At 41.5% G+C, this 21,423-nt stretch overlaps 1 protein-coding gene across 1 annotated transcript in view; it reads left to right on the top strand.

The window, feature by feature from the left end:
* Positions 1-20,047, top strand: part of oca2 (oculocutaneous albinism II) — a 66,851-nt gene extending 46,804 nt beyond the window's left edge. The window contains exons 21-23 of the mRNA XM_069680362.1: positions 1,761-1,854; positions 2,604-2,697; positions 19,960-20,047. Of these exons, the coding sequence (XP_069536463.1) occupies positions 1,761-1,854; positions 2,604-2,697; positions 19,960-20,047 (276 nt within the window). The remainder of the gene's footprint in view (positions 1-1,760; positions 1,855-2,603; positions 2,698-19,959) is intronic.
* Positions 20,048-21,423: the final 1,376 nt, after the last annotated feature.

Genomic DNA, 21,423 nt, shown 5'->3' on the forward strand with positions numbered 1-21,423 from the left:
AGTGAAAACACTTGTTTGCTTTCTTGCTAGCAGCAGTTAGCTTCGATTAGCAGGACGGGAAGAATAGTCACGCTCCGTCAGAAGGTAAAAATGGCTACCAGGTCCTATAAGCTCCTTATTAACATGTTACATTTTGGGGTATTGAAACTGCACAAATATTGAAGCAGATGAGTGAGTTTCCTTTGGACAGAGCCGGCCAATGCTGTATTCACATGGATCCATAAACAGTCAGTTTAGTGTAGGAGAGCAGGGCTGTATTGCTGTTGGGGAATACCGGTGTTATGGTTTAATATGAGGCCATGTGAACCGTCCACTTTCAGCCGAATGTGTTTGTTACAAAAGCTTTTAAACACAGGAAGAGAAAACAAAGCTATTCTCTGAAGGCCTCTTTGTTAACTTAATATAACAATGTCAAAATATACCTGTTACATCTTTATTGGAGTGTTTCTGAGGAAACATGATGCATAGCAACTCTAAGTGGTGCTTTGAACCAAATCTAAACACACCTCTTCATATTTAGAGCCTGTTTGAGTAAATATGGTGTGTGTGTGTCCTCACAGCTGATGAAACTATAACAACCACACACACACATTTGACTGATTTGAAATATATATCTATATAATAAAGGTTGTCTGTCTCTGTGTCAGCCCTGTGATTGACTGTTGATCTGTCATGGTTTGGACTTGAACAAAAAGGGAGAGGACCCAAGGTGCAGACAAAACTAAAAGTTAATTAACAAAAAGACAAAAAGGCCACAAACAGAAGCTTACTGTGAAACAGTCCAGGTACAAATCAAACTAAAATATCCAACTGACAGGTAAAACCAAAAATCCAACAGAAACAGGGAGCCGCAAGAAAGTCCAGGTACAGGTTTGGGAAACAGGATGACTGAAGAGGATTCATGATAAAGACCTTCCTTTAGGAGTTCAGTGTCAGCTTTTTCCAGAAGCCAACATTCATTTAGTTCTCTAGTATTAAACAAAACACTCTTTGCTTTTTTCACCCTTTTCTACTGAGCAAAATTAACCAGGTTCAGCTTGTAGCATCTACTGTAACTCTGTGCAAGAAAGTGTATAAGGGTGTGTGTCTCTCTATGTCTCTCGATGTTTTCCTCCAAACTCTAAGCACACACATTGTATCCAAGTGCAAAACATTTCATCATCAAGATGCTGTGTTTTTTTTAGTTCCTTTCAGTACTACGTTAGGGTTTATCTCTCAAGCAGCAGAAGACCTATTGGGTGATAAAAGACAATGTACAGTGTATGCATGCTCAGTTAGTATGGTTTGTGAAAGTGATATTCACATCAATAATTCAGTCAAGCAACGTCTGGCTACACCAGCAGGAATCAATGGACATATACTCCACCTCACTGCACATGGAGGCTTAAATGTTTCATTTGTAGATTTATATTCAGAGGAGACGCAGGAGCTTTAGTCGAGTCTTCAGGGCAGAGTCCAACAATCTCCAGGAAACTCTGTCAGCTATCGGCCTGGGGTCCTATCAGGCTCATCTTCTTTATGTTGCATGTGTAGCATACATATGTCATAGATTGAGCCTTTATGCATGTCTGTATGTGTTTAGAGGTTGCTTATATTAGATAGTTTGAGAGAACGCACTGTTCTAAGTTTTACACAACAAACTCAACTGCATGTTTTCATTTCTTATTAGAAATATTTTGAAAAAGCATTGCATGGGAACAAAGAGCCAGAAGATGTTGGAAGCGGTGTATAATTTAAAAAATCTATCTGTGTATTGACAGATCCCAGTTCTCATCAACCTGAGCCAGGATGCAGACGTGAACCTGCCAGTAAAACCTCTCATCTTTGCCTTGGCCATGGGAGCCTGTCTTGGAGGTAAAGTTTTATTTTCATCCTCTTCTTGTCATCAATAAAAAACTAAAGTGTAAAAATAGTCTATGAGACTGTTTGCTTTGGCGTTAAAAACACCTCTCAGTGTTCCTTACAGTCACTCGGGACGTTATGGATGATCCCTGTGTGAGAGGTGTGGATCTTTATTGATGGCCTCTCAGAAGGAGACATCTGATGCTCTAGGTGACAGCCGCACTTTGTGCAGCTGTGTCGCTCTCCGGGGAGGTCGGGCTGTGCTTTTTGTTAGAGGAGCCCGAGACCCTCGAGGCTGCTCCCGTTCAGGCTCTAGCACAGCCCGTCAGCCGGCCCTTCAGCGCTGTGCGGCTCTGTTTGGGTGGGAAGGACACAAAGAGCGGGAGAGTAAGAGAGCTGTCATAGTGTTTCAGTTTAATCAACTGCACTGTGACAGGCCCACATCGATCGGCCCGGCTCCATCACCCACACTGACACCTCTTTGAGATGTGAGCAGTATCGAACGCAGGATGGATACGAGCCCCGACTGTCAAAATGTTGCCTACTCTGATTAAAAATAGTAAAACTTTATTCTAGATTGAGCCGTAAAAAATCTGAGAGACTGAAAATTGATCATTCTTACTTATATAACAATTGCTGACAGAGATAAATGTTGAATACTTGTCCTTTGTAATTGTGCCCAGTCTTCTGTGTGTCACAGAAAACAGCTTAGACCAGAGTTGTATTAGAACTGTTCTTTAATGTTGTTTGTGTCTCTTTAGGAAACGGCACGTTGATAGGAGCATCAGCCAACGTTGTGTGTGCAGGAATAGCTGAACAGCACGGCTACGGCTTCTCCTTCATAGAGTTCTTCAGGTAAGCCCTCTCTCCTTTAACAGCACATCAAATATTAAGTAGGCCAAAGTTAGAAAACACTGAACAACAGTGGTTAAATTTGGATTAGGTTCACTTTCCACTATCAAAATAATCGAGGCAAAAGCTCACTGGTCCCAATGCAAGCGTCAGGCCCCCACCACAATTCATGTTTAGGACAATCATATACAGGAACAGCAATGTTCAAAGTCAATATATTGTTTAATGTCAGCTAATGTTCAGTTATATGTTTTAGCCCGTTGTTAGCAAAACTACATTATCCTACTTTTCCATGTTGTTTAAAGCGTGTCAGGATATTGCTCGCATATCGTGGGCTTGATCCTCACACTGGATCTGGATGAACTTATACTTAATATTCAACCGTCTTTGTTTGCTAACATGCTAACCTAGCCAAGTTGAGTTGAGCATAAATGAAGAGATTTTGTTGATATTCGATGAATTAAGCTGTGAGTGCGGTCTTCCACAGTTTATAATCCATGTCCGACGTCTCTCCTCGTGAGCTCGTGGCTAAGAAAAAGCTGAAAATATGACACCCCCATCTAAACTTTGAGGAAATCTGCTGACAGACTTGCAGATTCCATATGCACACCGTTACGGCATCTGAAAGCTTGACAGGCCTCCTGTGCCTAGTTACCGTTGCCAACGTAGGATTGGACATTGGCCGTTATATTAGAAAACTGTTGGCCGTGTGTTAAACAAGCTGACAGCTGATGACAGTTAAATGTTGCCCAGTTAGATCAGTGTCTGACGTACTTCTTGAACAGTTAAGTTCCTCTACACTTCTCACTTCAACACTCATTTCTAGACAAACTTTAACATCTGAAAAATGTAAAGGAAATATATTCAGGTCAAATACACACATTTTAAAAATGATAATAAGCGTGTACAAACGCATAATGGAGTCAAATTAGCCTTATATACATATTCCAATCCAGAAGAGAGATCTCCATGTGGAGCCTGTGTGCGAGGGGCGTAGGCAGCTGTCTCTCACATACGCTACAGTGCGCGCACACGCACACAAGAGATCCTGCTCCTGACGATGACGGAAACGTTCAAAAGTGTGGTTACACTTCAGCAGAATCGATGCCGACAATTCTCGTTGCCACAAACAACACTTTTGCTTGTAAAGTGCATCGTATACACGCAGAGACATGCGGCAGACTTCTCACTGGCTGCTGTTACTCAGCAAACTTAGTACGCTTGAGGAACTGGGTTAATTGATAAGCCCCGCCCACTACCAGCCAGCCAAATTATAGAGAGTCTATAAAAGATGTTGGGTAGCTTTTAAGAAAACCAACTGACAGGAAAAAAGGAAAACCCAGTGAGAGTTTTGGCTTTCACAAAAATGCCACACATGAGCGTAAGCCTGTGTGCCAAAACTAAGTCCCTGCCCCGACCCAATTGAACCTGTTTAACTCCACATTTTTAATGATGAATCCAGAAGCTGTTTTCTTTTTGGTTTCTGTCTTTGGGTAACGTCAGACATGTGCATTTATGTCATTCCTGTACTGCCTAAAGGGCTACTTACATGTTGATGTCCATCATACGCTGTGATTGGGGATGCCACCATTATGTATTGAGTTGCTCGAGAACATTTAGAGAAATGCCAAAAGTCTCACAGTTCAGATCCTGAATGACAAATGCTGGAGTTTCTCCCCAGAGTCCCGTTCATTAAAATGTGACTCATGTAGAAGCTGCTTTTCTCTTTGAGGGGGTGTAGCTCAAAGTCTGAGTACTGGCACATTTGCCGATCTATTTAATGCTTTTCTTACACCAAATTACTCTCAGTCGGTTTCTCTGTTGCAAACAATATTCCACTGTTGGAATAAAATCATGAGAGCTTTGCAGGAGCTGTGCCGTGCTCCCTTCATCCTGATCGTTTGGCTTACGGTGGTCATAAAAGTCATTCCCAGTTCTTTTTTCTCATCTTGATCTTCTGCTATAAATGTTTGTTGTATTATTAGAAGTTTTTAGTCTTTCAATGACATGAAGATGGTAAGCAAATAATAGGCGTGGTCTCGACAGTAAACATGAAGGTGACTCTGTGGAGGGCCGAACTGAATGTGACGCCATAGTTGGACACTTGCTTGCTATTAGGAAGCGAATAGCTCTGTTGTATCAAAGTTCGAAGTCCATGGGAAGAAGGACATGGCCCACTTGCGACCTGCTAGCTTGTAATGCTAACCCAAACATTACATCCTCTGTTACCACAGATAACAAAAACCACTGAACACAAAGAGGACGCTGTTTCTGTTCATACTCCATTGTTTGTTTTCTTCTTCGTCATGTCCAGCATGAGCTGAATGGGAAATAATCCCAACAGGAATCTAGTTGTCGTTGTCTCTTATAAATAGTGACCCTGCAAGGTACCCAGTCTTTGCAAAGTCTAAGTCTGTGATTAAAATGTCTTAAGTTCTGAGAGGGTGTCAGATATCAGGCTCTTTGAAGTCTATGGAGGCATCAGCATGTCCAGGTGAATTTAAGGGTAACCACCTGACCTTACTTGGCAAATATACAGCAGGTGCATCCTTTTTAGTTTATGTCCTCTACAGTGATACTTTAAGGGCACTGAGGAATGTTTACTAGAGTGAGGGTGGAACATAGACTCTATAAAAAGATGGACGACGCGTCTCCACTTCTTCTCATTCTACCTTTATGAAGCCAAAATACTGCCATCTTGTGCTGGTGACGTTATTTGGAGCCAGTTTGGAGACATCAGCGGGTGGAACTGCGGTAACAATGTCCCGCCTCTTCTGCTAACCAAAACACACATTTAACTTATTGGATAAAAACGGCAAAGACCCCGCTCGTCAGCGTATTTTACAGCAGAGCAGCCTCCTGTGTTGGTCTGAAGCAGACGTTCACGCTTGTGGAAATTTCAGTGACTGTAGTATTAGTTACGTCTCCTCTCGCCGTTCCTCCTCGACTCTGCTAATCCAGAACAGAACGCTGCAGGAGCCCGATATGTCAACAGAGCTGTCAATCATGAGGTCACACCCCCTTTTTATAGCATCAAATAACTAATTAACAGTAAACTTGTCAGAAACATGAACACTTAATTCAAAATTTATTTGACATGTATTTTGATTTTATAGTTTGACTCATGTCCCATCTGTTAACATGGAGGAGGCGGGCTTTATGAGCTATACTGCAGCCAGTCAGCAGGGGGCGATAGAGAGGGTTTGGCTTCACTTTTAGGAGCTGTCATGTCGTCCAACTTTTTAAACAGTCTAACAGCAAAATAGGCTCAAAAGTCGACAGAATGCAAAGTCTGCCTTTGCCTCATTGTGAAGCATAACCAGGCAAACATATGTGTGACTGATTGAATTGATACTCAGTGAAACACTCGGAGCGAGCTTGATTCGAGAACTCTCTGGTGAATCCAAGTGATGGTGAAAAATGTCATTTTATTTCTAGGACGGTACGAGGGCTGCCTCCCCAGTCAACACCTGCTCACTAATAATTTTCAATCTGGTGATGAAACAGCCAGACGTCCTTTACTTGTTTCAGAAGTGGAAGTGGTCAGTGAGGTTGAAAGACTTTATGAATAGGAGTCTGATTAGTCTTAATGTTGCAATCTCTTGAAAATAGCATGTCATTGCAATTTATGGAAGTACAAAGTGTACTTTCATTAATGTAAAAAAAGATGGAGAGCGACCGTTCCTTGTAGAGTTTTGTTCTCTCACTGATTTCATTTCAATCCATGACGTGTGCAGGTTGGAGTCAGACGAAGCTCTGCTTTGTGCAATGACGTCCTGGTGAGCCAAGGTTACCAGAAAACATTTTCATTAGACGGGGTGACAGAGATTAATCACTGCTGTCAGTTCCTACATGGATGAGCTGTCATTGGTCTGCAATTCTGCCTTCCTTTGAACCATGTTTTCTGTAGTGGCCTCCTAGAAAAGTTGACGTTTCCAGTCATCAGTCAAAAGTACCTCAGTCACGACGCATTTTGTCTGTCAAATCTCAGCACTTTAATTTTTTAGCTGTGACTCTTCATTAAAAAGCTGGAATCAGATTATATTTATTTCATCTAATTCCTAAAATTTTTCGTTAATTGATTCTGAATCGATTCAAAAGGATTGGTTAAATGTTACAGCTCTAATCAGCTGTTTGATTGGACTGATTTGCTTCAGACATCCATCCTGCCAACAAACTAACAGAGAACTCTTTGCTGCCAACAGATAAAACTTCTCTCTTTGCCTCAGCATCTCAGTAAGAATTAATACAATCGGCTGAAAAGGTAATTAGTTATAGTCCTGCGTGAACACAAATGAGTTATATCACTGAAAAGCCTCCCATTCTTCATCATGGGATTTGATTGAAATGGATCAGTTGCAGCCCGTCACACTGTAGCTGTGTCTACAGTTATTGGACAGAAGCATCGCTCTGGGCTGAATCACAGCCTGTAATTGGCTCTCTGTGTCAGGGGTCACAGCTGTTCACAGAGACAGGTAAGGGGGACAGAAGTATATCTGCGACTCCATGCAGCTGCTACTGCTGTATCAGGTGCTTCAATTCAGAGCCCAGATGAGCCCAGGGGGACCTGGATGCGGATTTGATGGACCATCACAAAGGAAAATGAGTGACTCTGAGCAGCTCAGCAGTTAGCTTATGTGGTCCTTGTTGCTTCCTTCATGCCTCCAGGTCCTCAGCATCCTTCTCTTCTCAAACTGTTAATCTAAGGCCGGAGATATACTTTTTAACTTTGCATTTGCGTACACTACCGGCTGCGTCATGAACGTAATTGTTCACATACTTGTCTATGCACTACGCGTGTTACTGGAGGATCCCTCTTGAGGGCACACCAGAGAGCTCAGGCTGGATGTGCGGCATGTAAACAACAGACATGGCGACTCTCGAGGAGGTCACTATTATGTTAATTCCGAGATTGCGACAGAAACAGTGATAGCTTTTGTGTATTCGGTGGACAGAACACACAGTCAGCACCGTCCCCGCTCCGTCTCTCCAACATGTTCCTCATGCACGGACGTACCGGTCCCGGACTTGTTTCCGTAAAGTTTTGCAGGTTTCCTGGTCGACTTCTAAAACCGAACTTATCTGTCTGCAGCTGTTTGACAGGCATGTTTGTCGTTGTGTGGTGGCAATGACACATCGTACAGATTTGGATAACTGCAGACTTGGTCTATCAGCTTGTCTTGTCCATTGAGCTGTGTTGACCCTGTCACATCCCCTCTGCCTCTACACTGACCCTCCCGTTCAGGTGCATACTGCATTTGGCGTACGCATAGTGTTCATATTAGAGGTGGACAGCTGACGCTCCAAACAGACACATTGAATGCATGGCAGCCATCATGCGCACACGAACATGGCTCAGAGTCCAGCTCGATGGGGTGTTAGCCATGCTTTAGCTGGTTGTTGAAGAAGTAACTTAATAATGAAAATGACAATTATATTTATTTTCTATGGCACAAATCACCACAAAACTTATGTCACGATGCTTTACGTGTAGAGCAAGAGAAGAACATATTCTTTGTGATAATATACAGCAACCTTAAGCTTTACATTGTAAATGTAACAAATTAAAACAGTTCAACGCTACAATTACATACAAATTCAGTGAAAAATGAAAGTGAAAGAAACTGAAAAAATACCTTACATAAAAACAGTAACATAAACAAAACCAAATTATTTAAAACTATTAAGATTGTGCTACACATTGTCTTTTATTTGTTCAGTGTTTCTGTAGACTTTAATATTTGACAGTTTGTGCCTCGAACAATATAAAACTGAAACCATCTGAGAAGTCTGGAGGGATTAAAATGTCTCTTTGGAGGAACTGCTAACAACTCAGATATCTGAAACATGACAAGAGGCCCAATTACACGCAGCTTTATACAAACCAGAAGGTTTCAGAACAACTGGTTTCATCTTTAACAAGGAGTTGTGTTTAAGGAACTGATCATCCAGTTGTATGTACAATAACAAGTACGGTCCTGCACCTGCTGTGTACATTTCTAGCATTATACTCTTATCTCATATTTTAACTGTGACTAAGTTGTTTACCTCCTGCAGGCTAATAACAGGCCGCAGACAGCCTCACATACTGAAGCCTCGTTATCAGAGGTCATTTTCTTCACAATGGTGTATCCATGACGATTGCCCGCAGCCTTGAAGGAAAGCAACCGTAAAGAAAATCAAGAATTTAATAACTTACATTCAGTTTTTTATTGAGCTTCCAAAAGTTGTTTGAAGGCGTTCACTGTGCAGTGACCACCAGGTGCTGCAAACAAAGAAAATCACATCACATTGATCAGCATGAGCTGAGTTAGAAAGAGAGGACTGTTATTCAGTTTCTCCACACAATGTGACAGAATTAATATTCCCATTCATACAGCTCCCCGCGTCGGCAAAGGAGACCTGCGCTGGGAACAATGATCCCTCGCACTAAAGATTGCAGGTGTGTTCCCTCATTACATGCTGTGTAATTAGGGAACAGAGGTGACATAATGGCAGGGAAAAAACTGTTTAAGTTTGGAGGTACAGAGAAAATGTTCTGGTTCAACCTACAGCCAAGACTGTGAACATTTCGGCATTTTGCAAGTCAAACAGCTTATTGAGCAGCAAAGGTCGAGCGTCGTCAGAGGCAGCAGTGATGTCCTGGTTCAAGCAGTCAGACGAGCGAGTCCCTCAGCTTTATCTAAAGAAAGTCTTTGAGATTTCATCTGGACTTTCACAGGCTTTCCATCATATGCAGTTGAATCAATGTGTGAGATCACCTTGTTCCTCTCTCTGCTGTATTGTGACAAGTTTTTCATCTGCCCTCTGTCCCCTCATGCTGTGCCTGTGATGGGGAAATGGGAATTGCTCAGCAGAAAGGGATTCAGTCATGTAGAGGTGACCCCAGCTTGTCTGATTATTCTAACAGTTTAGAGATTCCTCCCTTCATCCATCTTAAGTGGACATTCACTCCACAAAGATAAAAATCAAAGTAGTCTTTGTTAATGTTAATGGGCTATTTAAAGGCCTTGACCTTGTTAAACTGTAATTACCACTTTTAAATATTATATGTATTTATTAGTCTGGGAACCAGAGGAATCTGTGAGCTCATGTTTTATTTGCTCTATCAAAGATCTGCCTGGTCCCAACCGGTTTACAGCTGACCTGGCCCTGGTCCGATCGATCACAACAGTTTATTTAATGCTGGGCGGGTTTAAGCCATGGATGTGTTAGTAAGACCTGGATACTGCACCTATTCAGTCAAATAAGCATTGCCTGCCTGGTTCATATGCCAGAATTGTTTTATGCTGTTACAATGCAGACCACTGAATATGCACATTAGTGTTCTTCCCACTGGACTTAAATTCTGGATCTGTTGGACTTGGTCTTGAGTTCCCGCTTAGTCCTTCAATTTTGACATCACAGATTTTTAAGTCTAAAATTAATTATAGAGAGAATCAGAAATCCTGACAATAGTTTAGCTGATATTTGTTGGTGACTTGGATAATATTGAAGTTTGGGATTTAAAGCAAATGATACATGCAGGCTACTAAATGATGTCACACCAAACCTCTGTGTTTTCTTGTTGAACTAGAAGCCAAACATGTATGCTACATGGTTTGTTGCTCTGTAGGGACCAGATGCATTCGGTCAGCACCCGTTAAAAACACCTCTTGGAAATCAAGTATGAACTGACTAAAGAGAAATATGCATTGGCTAATTTTGTTTGGCGATGTGAGGCTGTGCCTTTAAAATATTATTGAATGCCCTTATACTGTTTATTACAACTTTAAACACCACTGAGGCACGAGACCCTCCATCGACACACCTGAGTGCTACATTATTAGCTAGCCATGGAGTGTTGTATCATTCTTCAGGCTTAAGGTGAGTGGTTAAATAGACAGTAATATTCACAGCCTGTAACTGATGTGCTATCATAAAGAAACCAGCACAATGTAGATCTGTTTTATTTCCAGTCAGTGCCAGAAAATGTATACTTGTTTGTCATTGGCGTAGCTTGTAATGCCTCATCTTTGTTATAGAAAGAGTTGAGGGTATCAGCCTGGTGGGAAAGAAATCATGGTTTAATTTCAGTAAGGTAGAGTAGATAGGCTGGAGTAAGTTGTAGTGACAATTAATTTAGTGGGTATGTAGAGCTGGACATCATCAGCGTAGAAGTGGAGTCAGTGCCAACGGATGGGGTTATCATGTGGGGGCATGTACAGGATGAACAGGGGACCTTGGGACAGATGTTTAATCATTGCTGTGCATCTTAATTTTTTTGGGCCTTTATAACTAGAATTGCTGGGATTGTTGGAATATGGGCCCAATCCCAATCTCCACCCTAAAGCCTAAGCACTGAACCCTCACAGACTTTAATGGAGTCAGACGTGCGGTGCGAGAGTCTGTGAGGGTTTGAGAACTGTATAAAAATGAGGAATGGGACACACTGCCATGGCATCACATGATGGGCCATTAATTCTAATAAGAAAAACAGTCGACCTGCAGCATGTACTTGTGTGTCTTACAGTGTTTACATATTTTAACAAACTATCAAAAGTCAGAAAGGCATTATTGTTCATCATCTGCGAATATGTAATTGTAGTCACTTACAGATTTTTCATTTACATTTTTTTGTCGTTGTTGTTCAAACTTTATTGAATGCTACTTCAATGTAGTTTACATTTAGTGGGGGGCTGGACAGTCACGTTTGTATACATCACCAGGTTCCCTATGAACTCGGGTAATGGGTAATTCCCTTAACGATCTGACAGTGGGACAGCCCTAAGCCCTCGCAGACTTAGCGGGAACGCGCCTCAAGTCAGTGAGTCCGTGAGTGAGGACATTAATTGGGCCATGGAATATATTGCAAATTGTAAACTGATGATTGTAGACTAATAAGAACATGAGGGTAAAGCTATTGTCTCTGAAACGTTCCTGCTAAGAGAAGGTTTTATCTTGGATGGGACCTCTGAAATGACAGGAAGTGAATGGTCAGCTTCTTCAGGCCAATGATTTGCATTGCTACAAAACGGTTTTAGAATGCTGCAGAAGTAAACGTTGCTATGGAGACGGTCAGTGTGCGTTGCGTTGCTTTGATGTGAACGGCCCAGTTTCTTTTGGCAGTTGCATCCAGTCTCGTTACGAATCATTGATCTGAACTGTGAATATCTTCACAGATAAATATCAGAAGGCAGAAAAAGGAAAAACTGTGTTTAACTAACCGACATGTCTGCATTAGTTTTATTTTTGGTATTTTTATGTAACATTTTCCACATTATTCTCCCCCTGTGAACCTTTGATGTGTAAATAAAAAAGATCTCTCTAACTCGGTTCAGTTTAACTCTGTTGCCATTTAAATGCGCCACCACGCTGTACAGAAATCATTATTAATGAGCCTAAGTGCTTGACTCGCCTCATTAATCCTTATTCAAGTTCTAGTTTGACATTTCCACATACATATTGAATGGAAATGGACAATTATATTCATTCAAATGTAGAAAGAGTTGTAGCAATAAAGAGTAATACAAGGACATACAATTATTGAATATGCGCGCTCGCACACACACACACACACACACACACACACACACACACACACACACACACACTCTTAACATTTACTCTTGAGGTCTCCAGGACTACTCAAATACCTTTTCTCAGCTACCTCGGTGCCAAAGACTGCATATTTTAGACATTGTAAAAGGTCATCTTAAAACGAGGGTTTAAATTGCCTCTGAATCAGAGGACTTTATATAAGACAGACAGAACAGAAACAGAAAGCAGCAGAAAGAGAAAACAAAGGGCACATGAAGCTTTTTCTTTTGCTCCCTGTTGTCATTTGATAATCTGTATCATTTGTCAATCGAGGATTTTGCATGTTTTTTTTGTGTGTGTGGAAAAGCATTCACTATGATATTTTATAAGGCTTTTCTTCTCAGGCTTCTTTATGATGCAGGGTAACACATGATTGCAGTGATTAAAAGAAAACTAGGACACTGCATCAGATGTTAAAACTCTTAAATTTTTGTGTGAAATAATAAGTATCCAGACGTTTAACTTGCCTCGCCTTAATTGGCCACATGGGAGATCTTTCATTAAAGTAAAAAATTAGCACATTAAATGTGAGTAACTCTGACACCCCAGATCCGACCTGTGTTCCATAAACACATTCTCTACGGGTGCGCTAACATTTTTCCAGACGTACAAAGTTTTGTTTTAATTTGTTGTAGACCCAATTTGATCCTGTCGGGTTTGATTCGTCTTTTAAGTGGTTGGTTTTCAAGTTACCTAACGTACATTAGTTAGATAACATACACCATTCAGCCATAACATTATGACCACTGGCCTAATATTGTGTAGGTCCCCTTTTGTCGCCAAAACAGCCCTGACCTGTTGAGGCATGGACTCCATAGACCTCTGAAGGTGAGCTGAGGTATCTGGCACCAAGACGTGAGCAGCAGATCCTTTAAGTCCTGTAAGTTGTGAGGTGGATCCTCCATGGAGTGGACTTGTTTGTCCAGCACATCCCACAGACGCTCCATTGGATTGAGATCTGGGGAATTTGGAGGCCAAGTCAACACTTTGAAATCATTGTCGTGTTCCATATCTGCAGTGTGGCAGGGCGCGTTATCCTGCTGAAAGAGGCCACTGCCATTAGGGAATACTGTTTCCATGAAGGGATGTCAAAGTAACATCCACATGAATGGCAGGACCCAAGGTTTCCCAGCAGAACATTGTCCAAAGCACCACACTGCCTCCACTGGCTCGCCTTCTTCCCATAGTGCATCCATCACTAGCCATCACTATTCGGTCCTTGTCAAAGCTCACATACTTATGCATTAACTTCGAGCACAAAATGTTCACCGCTTCCTAACATATCCCACCCACTGACAGGTGCCATAGTAACGAGATAATTAATGTTGTAAACTCACCTGTCAGTGGTCATGATGTTCTGGTGGTGTATGTTAGCTAAGTTAAGCTGGGTAACTAACTTTTGTATTGGTAACGTCTTTCCCTAACTTTTTCAAACTGCTGCAGTTTCACAACATTTCTATTATTTCTGCAAAAGCAAAATTTAAAATAAGAAATGTTTCATAAGCTAGCTTATTTTGAAAGTCCAACTGAATGTTGCATTTTTATTATTACAAACTTGGCCGCAGAGTCCTGCATGTGCAAGTCTGATACTGGAGGGGTACCTACATGTTCGTCTGTTGAAGCTGAGGGCCGCTGAACAAGCTGCCGTGTTTGACAATTTTGGAGTGAGAACGTTTTTCCAGATGGTTCCATGAATACCAAAAAACAGTTTAACTTTGTTAACTGTGTTTAGCCTTGTCTGAATGTAGTTATTGTAATGAAATACACTTCAGTGTAACGGGTGCTTCACAAAAACGATAAAATGATGTCTGATTTTAAAACTATATTAAGCCTAAAGCTAAAAATAATGTTGTTTATGTTGGATGCCACAGCCAGAGGCCAAACTAACGCCCATTACCTTAAAGTCATAGTACTTTATCACCATGATAATAATTGGCCATGCATTAGGAACAACATGCTGTTATCACTTTGTCATTAATCTCAATAGGAGGATTAGCACAGTTAATAAACATTAATGTGCAGCAGCTGAATGTTTGTGCTAATTTTCTGCTTTATTTGGTCCTAAGTTATTTATTGAGTTTATTATTGACTCTTCAGACTGCATCATCACGCCCAGCAACATCTGCTCCAAATGATATTTTAACGATATGTGCTCTCTTCATTTCTCAGTTGGCAGTTCTATAGTTTAAATTTCTTCTCTGCTGCTCGGACAGATTCATGAATATACGAGTGCTTTCTTTTTGCTTTTTGGCCTCCCAAACGGATCTGTGTCAGAGACTGAGGGCAAACAGATCTCTGGCCCTCAGAGCAGCCATGTGTCCATATAGGACATGGTAGACATCCAAATGACAAACCATCTGCAGTCTGGAGTCTTCTAAGGACACATTTCAAATTTATGATGCTAATTGAGGAGTGGAAAACTGCGAAAGACCTGACCTGTATTCTAATTAGTACAATTTCACATGGTTACTGCTGCTTTTATGGCGCTGATCGTTGCTCTTGCATCATAAAATGAAATTCAGTCTTTGCAATGAGAACAGGGCTGGCCTCTGCAAACAGGAGGCAGTATAGAAACTTCCACACAAACTTTAGTCTGTTACAGGGGCCCCACTTCGGGCTACAAAGGTACTTGTGTGAACGTAAAGCCCTTTTAGATGCTTTTGTTAAACATTATATAATTTACTTTGGCTGTGTGAAGTTTTATTGGGCCTGTCTTTAAAACAGTTTGTGATTTTATTCATGTTGAATACGTCTGTTATAATGTTAATCTATAGCAGGGCTGCACTATTATGGCCAAAATGATAATCACGATTATTTTGATCAATATTGAGATCACAATTATTAATCTTAATTATTTATTCATTTCAAGATTTCAACATTTGTGTATCGGACTTTCACATTTAAATAAACAGGGCAACACTTTCAGTTCCATATTGTGCTGCATTTCAGCTCTTTACCTGAATTTGGTGCATCATGGGTAATTTGATGTGTCTTTGGGAGTCGGGTGGATAGGGTGTCGTGCTGTACAGCGTCTCTGTTCTGGATGTCTGACTTGATGCTGGACGAGGACGGGGAGCTCGTTCTCCCTCTCGGCCTTCATACACTCATCAAGCTGCACTTTGTGCTGTTTTTTCAGCTGCTTGAACAAGTTGGTCGAGTTGCTTTGCGGCGCAGACGCAGGCTTCATGACCTCTTTGCTGATTCTTTTTGGCAAAAAACGATGACAGTTCGTGAACAAGTGATTTGTGTTGATCTTTCTGTTTTAGCTTAACAACAAGCGAGCTTTAGTAGCCTACATGACACGTGTGCACAAACACACTTCAGAGACCTAACAGATACGTGTATTTGGATGTCGTAATGAAAACAACAAAGGGGCATTCACACGGACGGCTTCGTATTCTCTTCCTGTTTTCAACAGCTGCTGTAACTATGACAACCGCAGACACATTCAGCTTAAAGTCGCCAGTTAACATGGTCACTCGTTGAACCGAAACACCGGCCTCTGTTGTTTGCTCTTCCACTTCATGACGTGACACGCCAGCTCCCCCAAAAGTGAAGCCCAAACCTCTCCATCGCCCCCTGGGGGAGCGGCTGTTAGTTTAGGGATCGCTTCATTTGATATGCTGCAGCGTTTTCTACGGGCGGAGCATTTTCAACGTCATTTTCATCGTCAATCACGTTTATTTAATCGTGAGGAACCCAAAGATCATGATCAGGATTAATATTCGATTAATTGTGCAGCCCTAATCTATAGACACTTGTTCTGTTGTTGGGACATGATGACTCTTATTTGAGTGGAACCGTAACAGCTCCTCCTTCCTGTCGTCTTCTGTTTGTACGTTAGTATCTATCTTTCACTCTGCCAGCTCCAGCTCGCTCGTGCTGCTGTTTAACGTTGATCCTCTGTCATTTAAAACTACTTGATCTCTATCCGTCCCAAACTTAGCAGACAGTTGAAAAGTTTACAGCTGACTTCTTTCCATCATGTAGGAGCCGAGGCCATGGCTGAACATGTTCCTTTACATACTGTCTCACTTCAGGAAGCTGCAGTCAAGGAGAGATGCACATAACTGATCCCTGCAACAGACAAACTGTTTGTGACAGCCCGTCCCGAGCATGTTCACACAGACACAGCAGGCAGTTTGCTGTGAACAGTATTAATCTCAGTCGCTTTGAATCCTTTTGCAAATGCCTTGAGAAAATTTCAGAGAGAAATCCTCTGGTTTCTAACAATAATAACTTTATTTATGTTGCACCTTTAAAAACAGATGTTTCCTGAGTGCTTTGACAAACAAAGCGAAGGCAGGAACTCAGGAAGATAACAGAATAATTCAGCAGTCAGGGCAAACACAGAGGAGTGTAGGAAATTCAACAAAACGCAAACAAAAGGTCAACAAGAACAAATGCAAATAAAAGGAATAAAAGTGATAAAACAGGCAGTTGAAGCAATAAAGCAAAACAAATAAAGAGACGAATAAAGGAATAAAAGACGATAACAAGATGACATCACATCAGAGGAAATACAAAAACAGATAAAAAAAAGATTTGGAACAGTAGGACGAATAAAAGATCAATAAGTGAATAAATGACAGCAATAAAGGTAAGAATAGGACATCAGGAGAGGACTTGATGAGGAACAGATGAATAGAAGCATTTTAAAATGCGTTTAAAAAGGACATCACATAAAAACGAGTCTGTAAAAGGAAGTGTTAAGAAAAGAAGTGATTCTGCAGCCTTATCTCCTCAGGCAGGTCGTTCCAACGTCGGTCACCTCTCGAGCCTCGACTTTGTAACAACCATACAGGCCAAATCCGAGGATCTAAGGGTGCCAGATGGCTGATAGGGGTCAGCATTTCTAAAATGTAACTCAGGCGAGGCCAAAACGAGCTTCAAAGGTGATCAGTCAAATCTTAGAATCAATTCTAAAACGGACAGGGAGCGCGTGGAGGGAAGCAAGGATAGGAGTGATGTGATGTCGTCTGTTAAAACCAGTAAGGAGAAGCTGAGCTGCTGCACTCTGGTGATACTGGACGAGTCTTTGTCTAAGAAATTAAACTACATCACCTTACTATGGCACTTGTAATCTGATCCTAAGTCAGCTTAATTATCACACATAGAGCTTATACTTTCATCTAATTATCAGCTCTGATCACAGTTCTTCTCAGTCCACTTAGGTTTTACACATAATGGTAAACAGACCTGACCTGGGACACTTAGCAAAAGAATGCTAGCTAGCTAACAAAAAACATGGACCCAAACCTGTAAGGGTCTCCAGTCCTACGGTCCAGGTAGACCTGAGTGGACCTAGTGGGCAGGCTCTGCCTCCTTATGCAGCATGCTGAGTGTAAAGAGAGTAACGTGTGAGTATGCTTCGGAATTACAAGGGGAAATGATGAGCTCAATAAAGACTGACAGGCTGATAGTTAAAGTTAACAGTTGAAGAGTAAGAAGAACAGAAATATGTTGAAAGACATTAAATTAAAAAACACTTGGAATGAGGCAAAAGTAAAGACAGCTGTTTTCCAAAGTGACCATTTATTTCCCACTCATTGCCATTTCGTCCCGTCTCTTTCCCTCACAGCAGAAAATTAGCTTGTGAAAAGACAACAGCATGAAGACACCTGTTTATAAATGTCAGGTCAGCTGCATGCAGACAGCTAATTGATTCAGCATTTAGTGCCGCTCCACTTGTTTACTCTGGAGTGTGCTTAACAAGTCGTCCAGTGAAAGAACAGACAGAACAACAGGAAACACTCAGTCACAGATTTAAAGTGCACTGATTGGATTGTTTTTGGCCTTTATTGCAACTGCACACAATATAGAGTTCTGTTACTGTTATGTTTTGTATTTTTACAATGACTTAACTTACAATACAGAGCAGAGATGGTTTTACTCTGGATGATCCATCTCCAGTTGTTTCATGTGTCTGCAGGAAAACATTACTGCATGAGAATAAATGGAACTATTGACTGTTCGACAGGAACAACGCACAGCGGAAACATGTCAGTTCAGGGACAAGGCCAAGTGTTATTCATGATATAAGCACAACATTGTAGTCGCCTGGTTATACAGTAATCCTCTTTATACACTACAAAGATGGAATTAACGCGAGATTAATACACAGTTTTGCAGCTTTGCATTGTTCAGTGTGTAACACAGTGTGCCTTTAATTGTTTGCCGGGCTCAGTCTGACTCACATGACGGAGACTGGACTTATAGGCTGCCTAATGCCGACAGAATTCTCCTCCCCATCAGCGATCTACTTGTCAACTTTTGCAAAAATCGCAGTCGCTTCAACAACCTCAAAAAGAGTAACCAACACGGCCAAAATACAAAGTTTGCTGAAGATAAGAATTGTGAAACCAGGCAGGCCTTACATCCACGATCCTTACGTTGTCTGTCTTGACATGTTTTAAGTACGATGTCTTAAGCTGGAAGTAGCTGGTTTGACGTTGGGGATCCTCTCTATAGGCAGATGTTCCTCCCAAACATGTTTTGTTAAATGTTTTTATTTTTTCCTGATATGTTGTTGTTGTGTTTTAACCTTGTGAGCCACTGTAAAAAAGCAGGAGCGTTAAGCATTAACAGATCTTTGTCTGGACTCAGGACACACAGCTTGTAACCAGGACAAACCTGACTTGATCATCAAGCTCATAAGGATTTATTTTTTGGGGACAAAGAACCTTAACACTTATCACCACTAGTGCCTTCTTATTTACGTCTTGCACCATTGTTGGTTTTCAGTCTTTCAATCTTTTTTTTAAATATTGTATTTATATTTTTTAAACATGATGCAGACAAACAGGCTCAGACACGTATGAACAAAACTAGGTCAAAACCTCGTATGTGGCTGACCACATCAGGTCTTTTGTGGGCAATGTGTTACAAGGACTGTCCTTATGAGGCCGACGACAACGTGTTTGAAAGCAGGTGCACCTGCGGACGTAGGTGAGGACAGCGGAGGAGCAGCCCCGCCTACTCCCCGAACAAAGCGTCCAGAGCCGTATAGACAGAGAGTCGCATCAGTGGAGGTCCAATATGCTCCATGATCCGCGTTTGCGATGTCTCAACTCTCTCTCTCTACGGCTGTGAAAGTACTATCACTCAGTCAGTCACATACAGACCCGTGTGAAGCGCTGACCCCTGCAGTCAGCCATAAATAAATAGCCAAAAAACATAAACATACTTTCGTATGAGAGAAATAGAAAAGAAAAACAGGTAGATTAGGATAAGCAGAAAATAAGTCAAAATGACGTTAGAGAGCTGTTAATCTCACAGTATGCTTAAAGGTGCTGTGCAGCGAGTGTCTGACCAGCAGCATGAAAGAGCAGCAAATACATTTTCATCCCACATCAGTCTTCACCGAGTGGGTGGGAATGGGTCCCAAATAGCTGAAAATGTTGTTATCGAACCGATCCTCAGGAGCCGGAGTCTTTCCATATGTATGACTGACATCATGTCAGCAATCCGTGTCTGAAATAAAGGGGGAGAGGTGGACCTCCATTCTCTCTGGATGAGTCTCTTGGCATTTGTCATCCCCGGCATCAGTGAGCGTTTCACGGGTGTGGGGAGACCTTCGGTGCTCGTTAGCTGATCACACTGAACAGTTTGTACCAACGTTATGTTACAACCTGTTTCCAGTAGAAATAAAATAACATGAATCTTTTGTGTCTTTGCTTCTTACAGATTAGGATTCCCCATGATGATCATGACGTGTATGATCGGCATGTGCTACCTGCTGGCCACACAAGTGGGACTAAAATGGAACATGTAATCCCCAACAGAGCCAAAGAAACTGTGTGTGCGTCTGTGCGTGTGTGACCTCTCCTTCAAGCATCCAGCTCACTGTAATGTGATAAGTAACCTGATTGGTAGATCAGATTACAGGCACTGTTTGAAGCACAGCAGCCATATTTTGTAAAATGTCTTTGACCAGCAGGGACCAGATTTACCGCTGCTTTGACCAAAACGTGTAACATCCAAATATATGATGCTAAGCTCTTGATGACTGGTCCGCTGTCACCCTGTCGAGTTTTACCAACTTTGTCAGAAACTTGAACCTTTTTGTCCTCAGCAAAGAGTCGATCCAAGGGAAGGAAATTACTGGAAAAAATTGTCCCCCTCCATTATGCTGTATATGGTGCTACCGCCTCTGTGGGTGTAACTGATGTGTGTGATTCTAGCTTTGGCCACTGATTGGAAATCTACACTGTGTGGTCTGTTTACAAAAAGCAACAGCTAATTTATCTTTGCATGTATCTCATGATTTGCTTTTAGAGATATTTAGGACACAGATTGATTTAAGGCAGACACGTCACAGACGGTTTACCAAGCCTATGTTGATAACTTAAAGGAACAACAATACCCAGTGAAAGGGATTTTATAAAGGTTAATGTCTAATAGATTTGCCAGTTGCCCAAATCTCAATGCCTCATTAATGATTCTGAAACACAAACACAGCATGACTGAAATTGGAGAATAGGAGAATGATTAAATTAAACAGATGTAGACTGTTATCTAAAGATTGTATGCTATTGTACTGTGTACACATTGATCTCATGTAAACTCAATGATTTAGTCGGTTAGTCATATTTAATGTAGAAAATGTTTAATCATGTAAATGCTCTTACATGAATGGACGCGTCTGCTCTCCCTGACCTGTTGAAACGATTACCTGTATTTATTGTACAACCCGACAACTTGAACGTCATTCATGTTTCATGGTTGAGAGAACATTCAGAGATTTCCATGAACAGTAAAGGTTGTGATGTTTCTTCTTTTCATTTGGCTCCATTTGACTTTGTTATTCATTTGGGAACTTTCAGCAGCACTTTCTAATAAGGTTCACTTTCACAATAATGCATGTAACGGTAGCCAGTTGCTGAAGCCAGTTGGTCAATGGTAAGCCGGTGCTGGTGACAAAGAGGTCAGCAGTGGTAAATTAGAAACCCTGAATTCATTTGACCACGGTGGTAACTTGTGCTTCTATCTAATCAACCCACTGAATCGACTGGTGGCTGGGCTGGTCATTACCTTCTCAGACTGGTGGGGCCCAAATGGGTTGCAACTGGTCTGATATGGCCCTTCTGGGATAACCAACTGGGGCCCATCCAATTCATTATCTCTGGTTGGTTAGCCCAGATAGGTTGA

The sequence above is a fragment of the Semicossyphus pulcher genome, unplaced genomic scaffold (genome assembly GCF_022749685.1).
Source record: "Semicossyphus pulcher isolate SPU_LCO1_2020_fin unplaced genomic scaffold, fSemPul1.0.p SCAF_4, whole genome shotgun sequence".
Taxonomy (NCBI): Eukaryota; Metazoa; Chordata; class Actinopteri; order Labriformes; family Labridae; genus Semicossyphus; species Semicossyphus pulcher.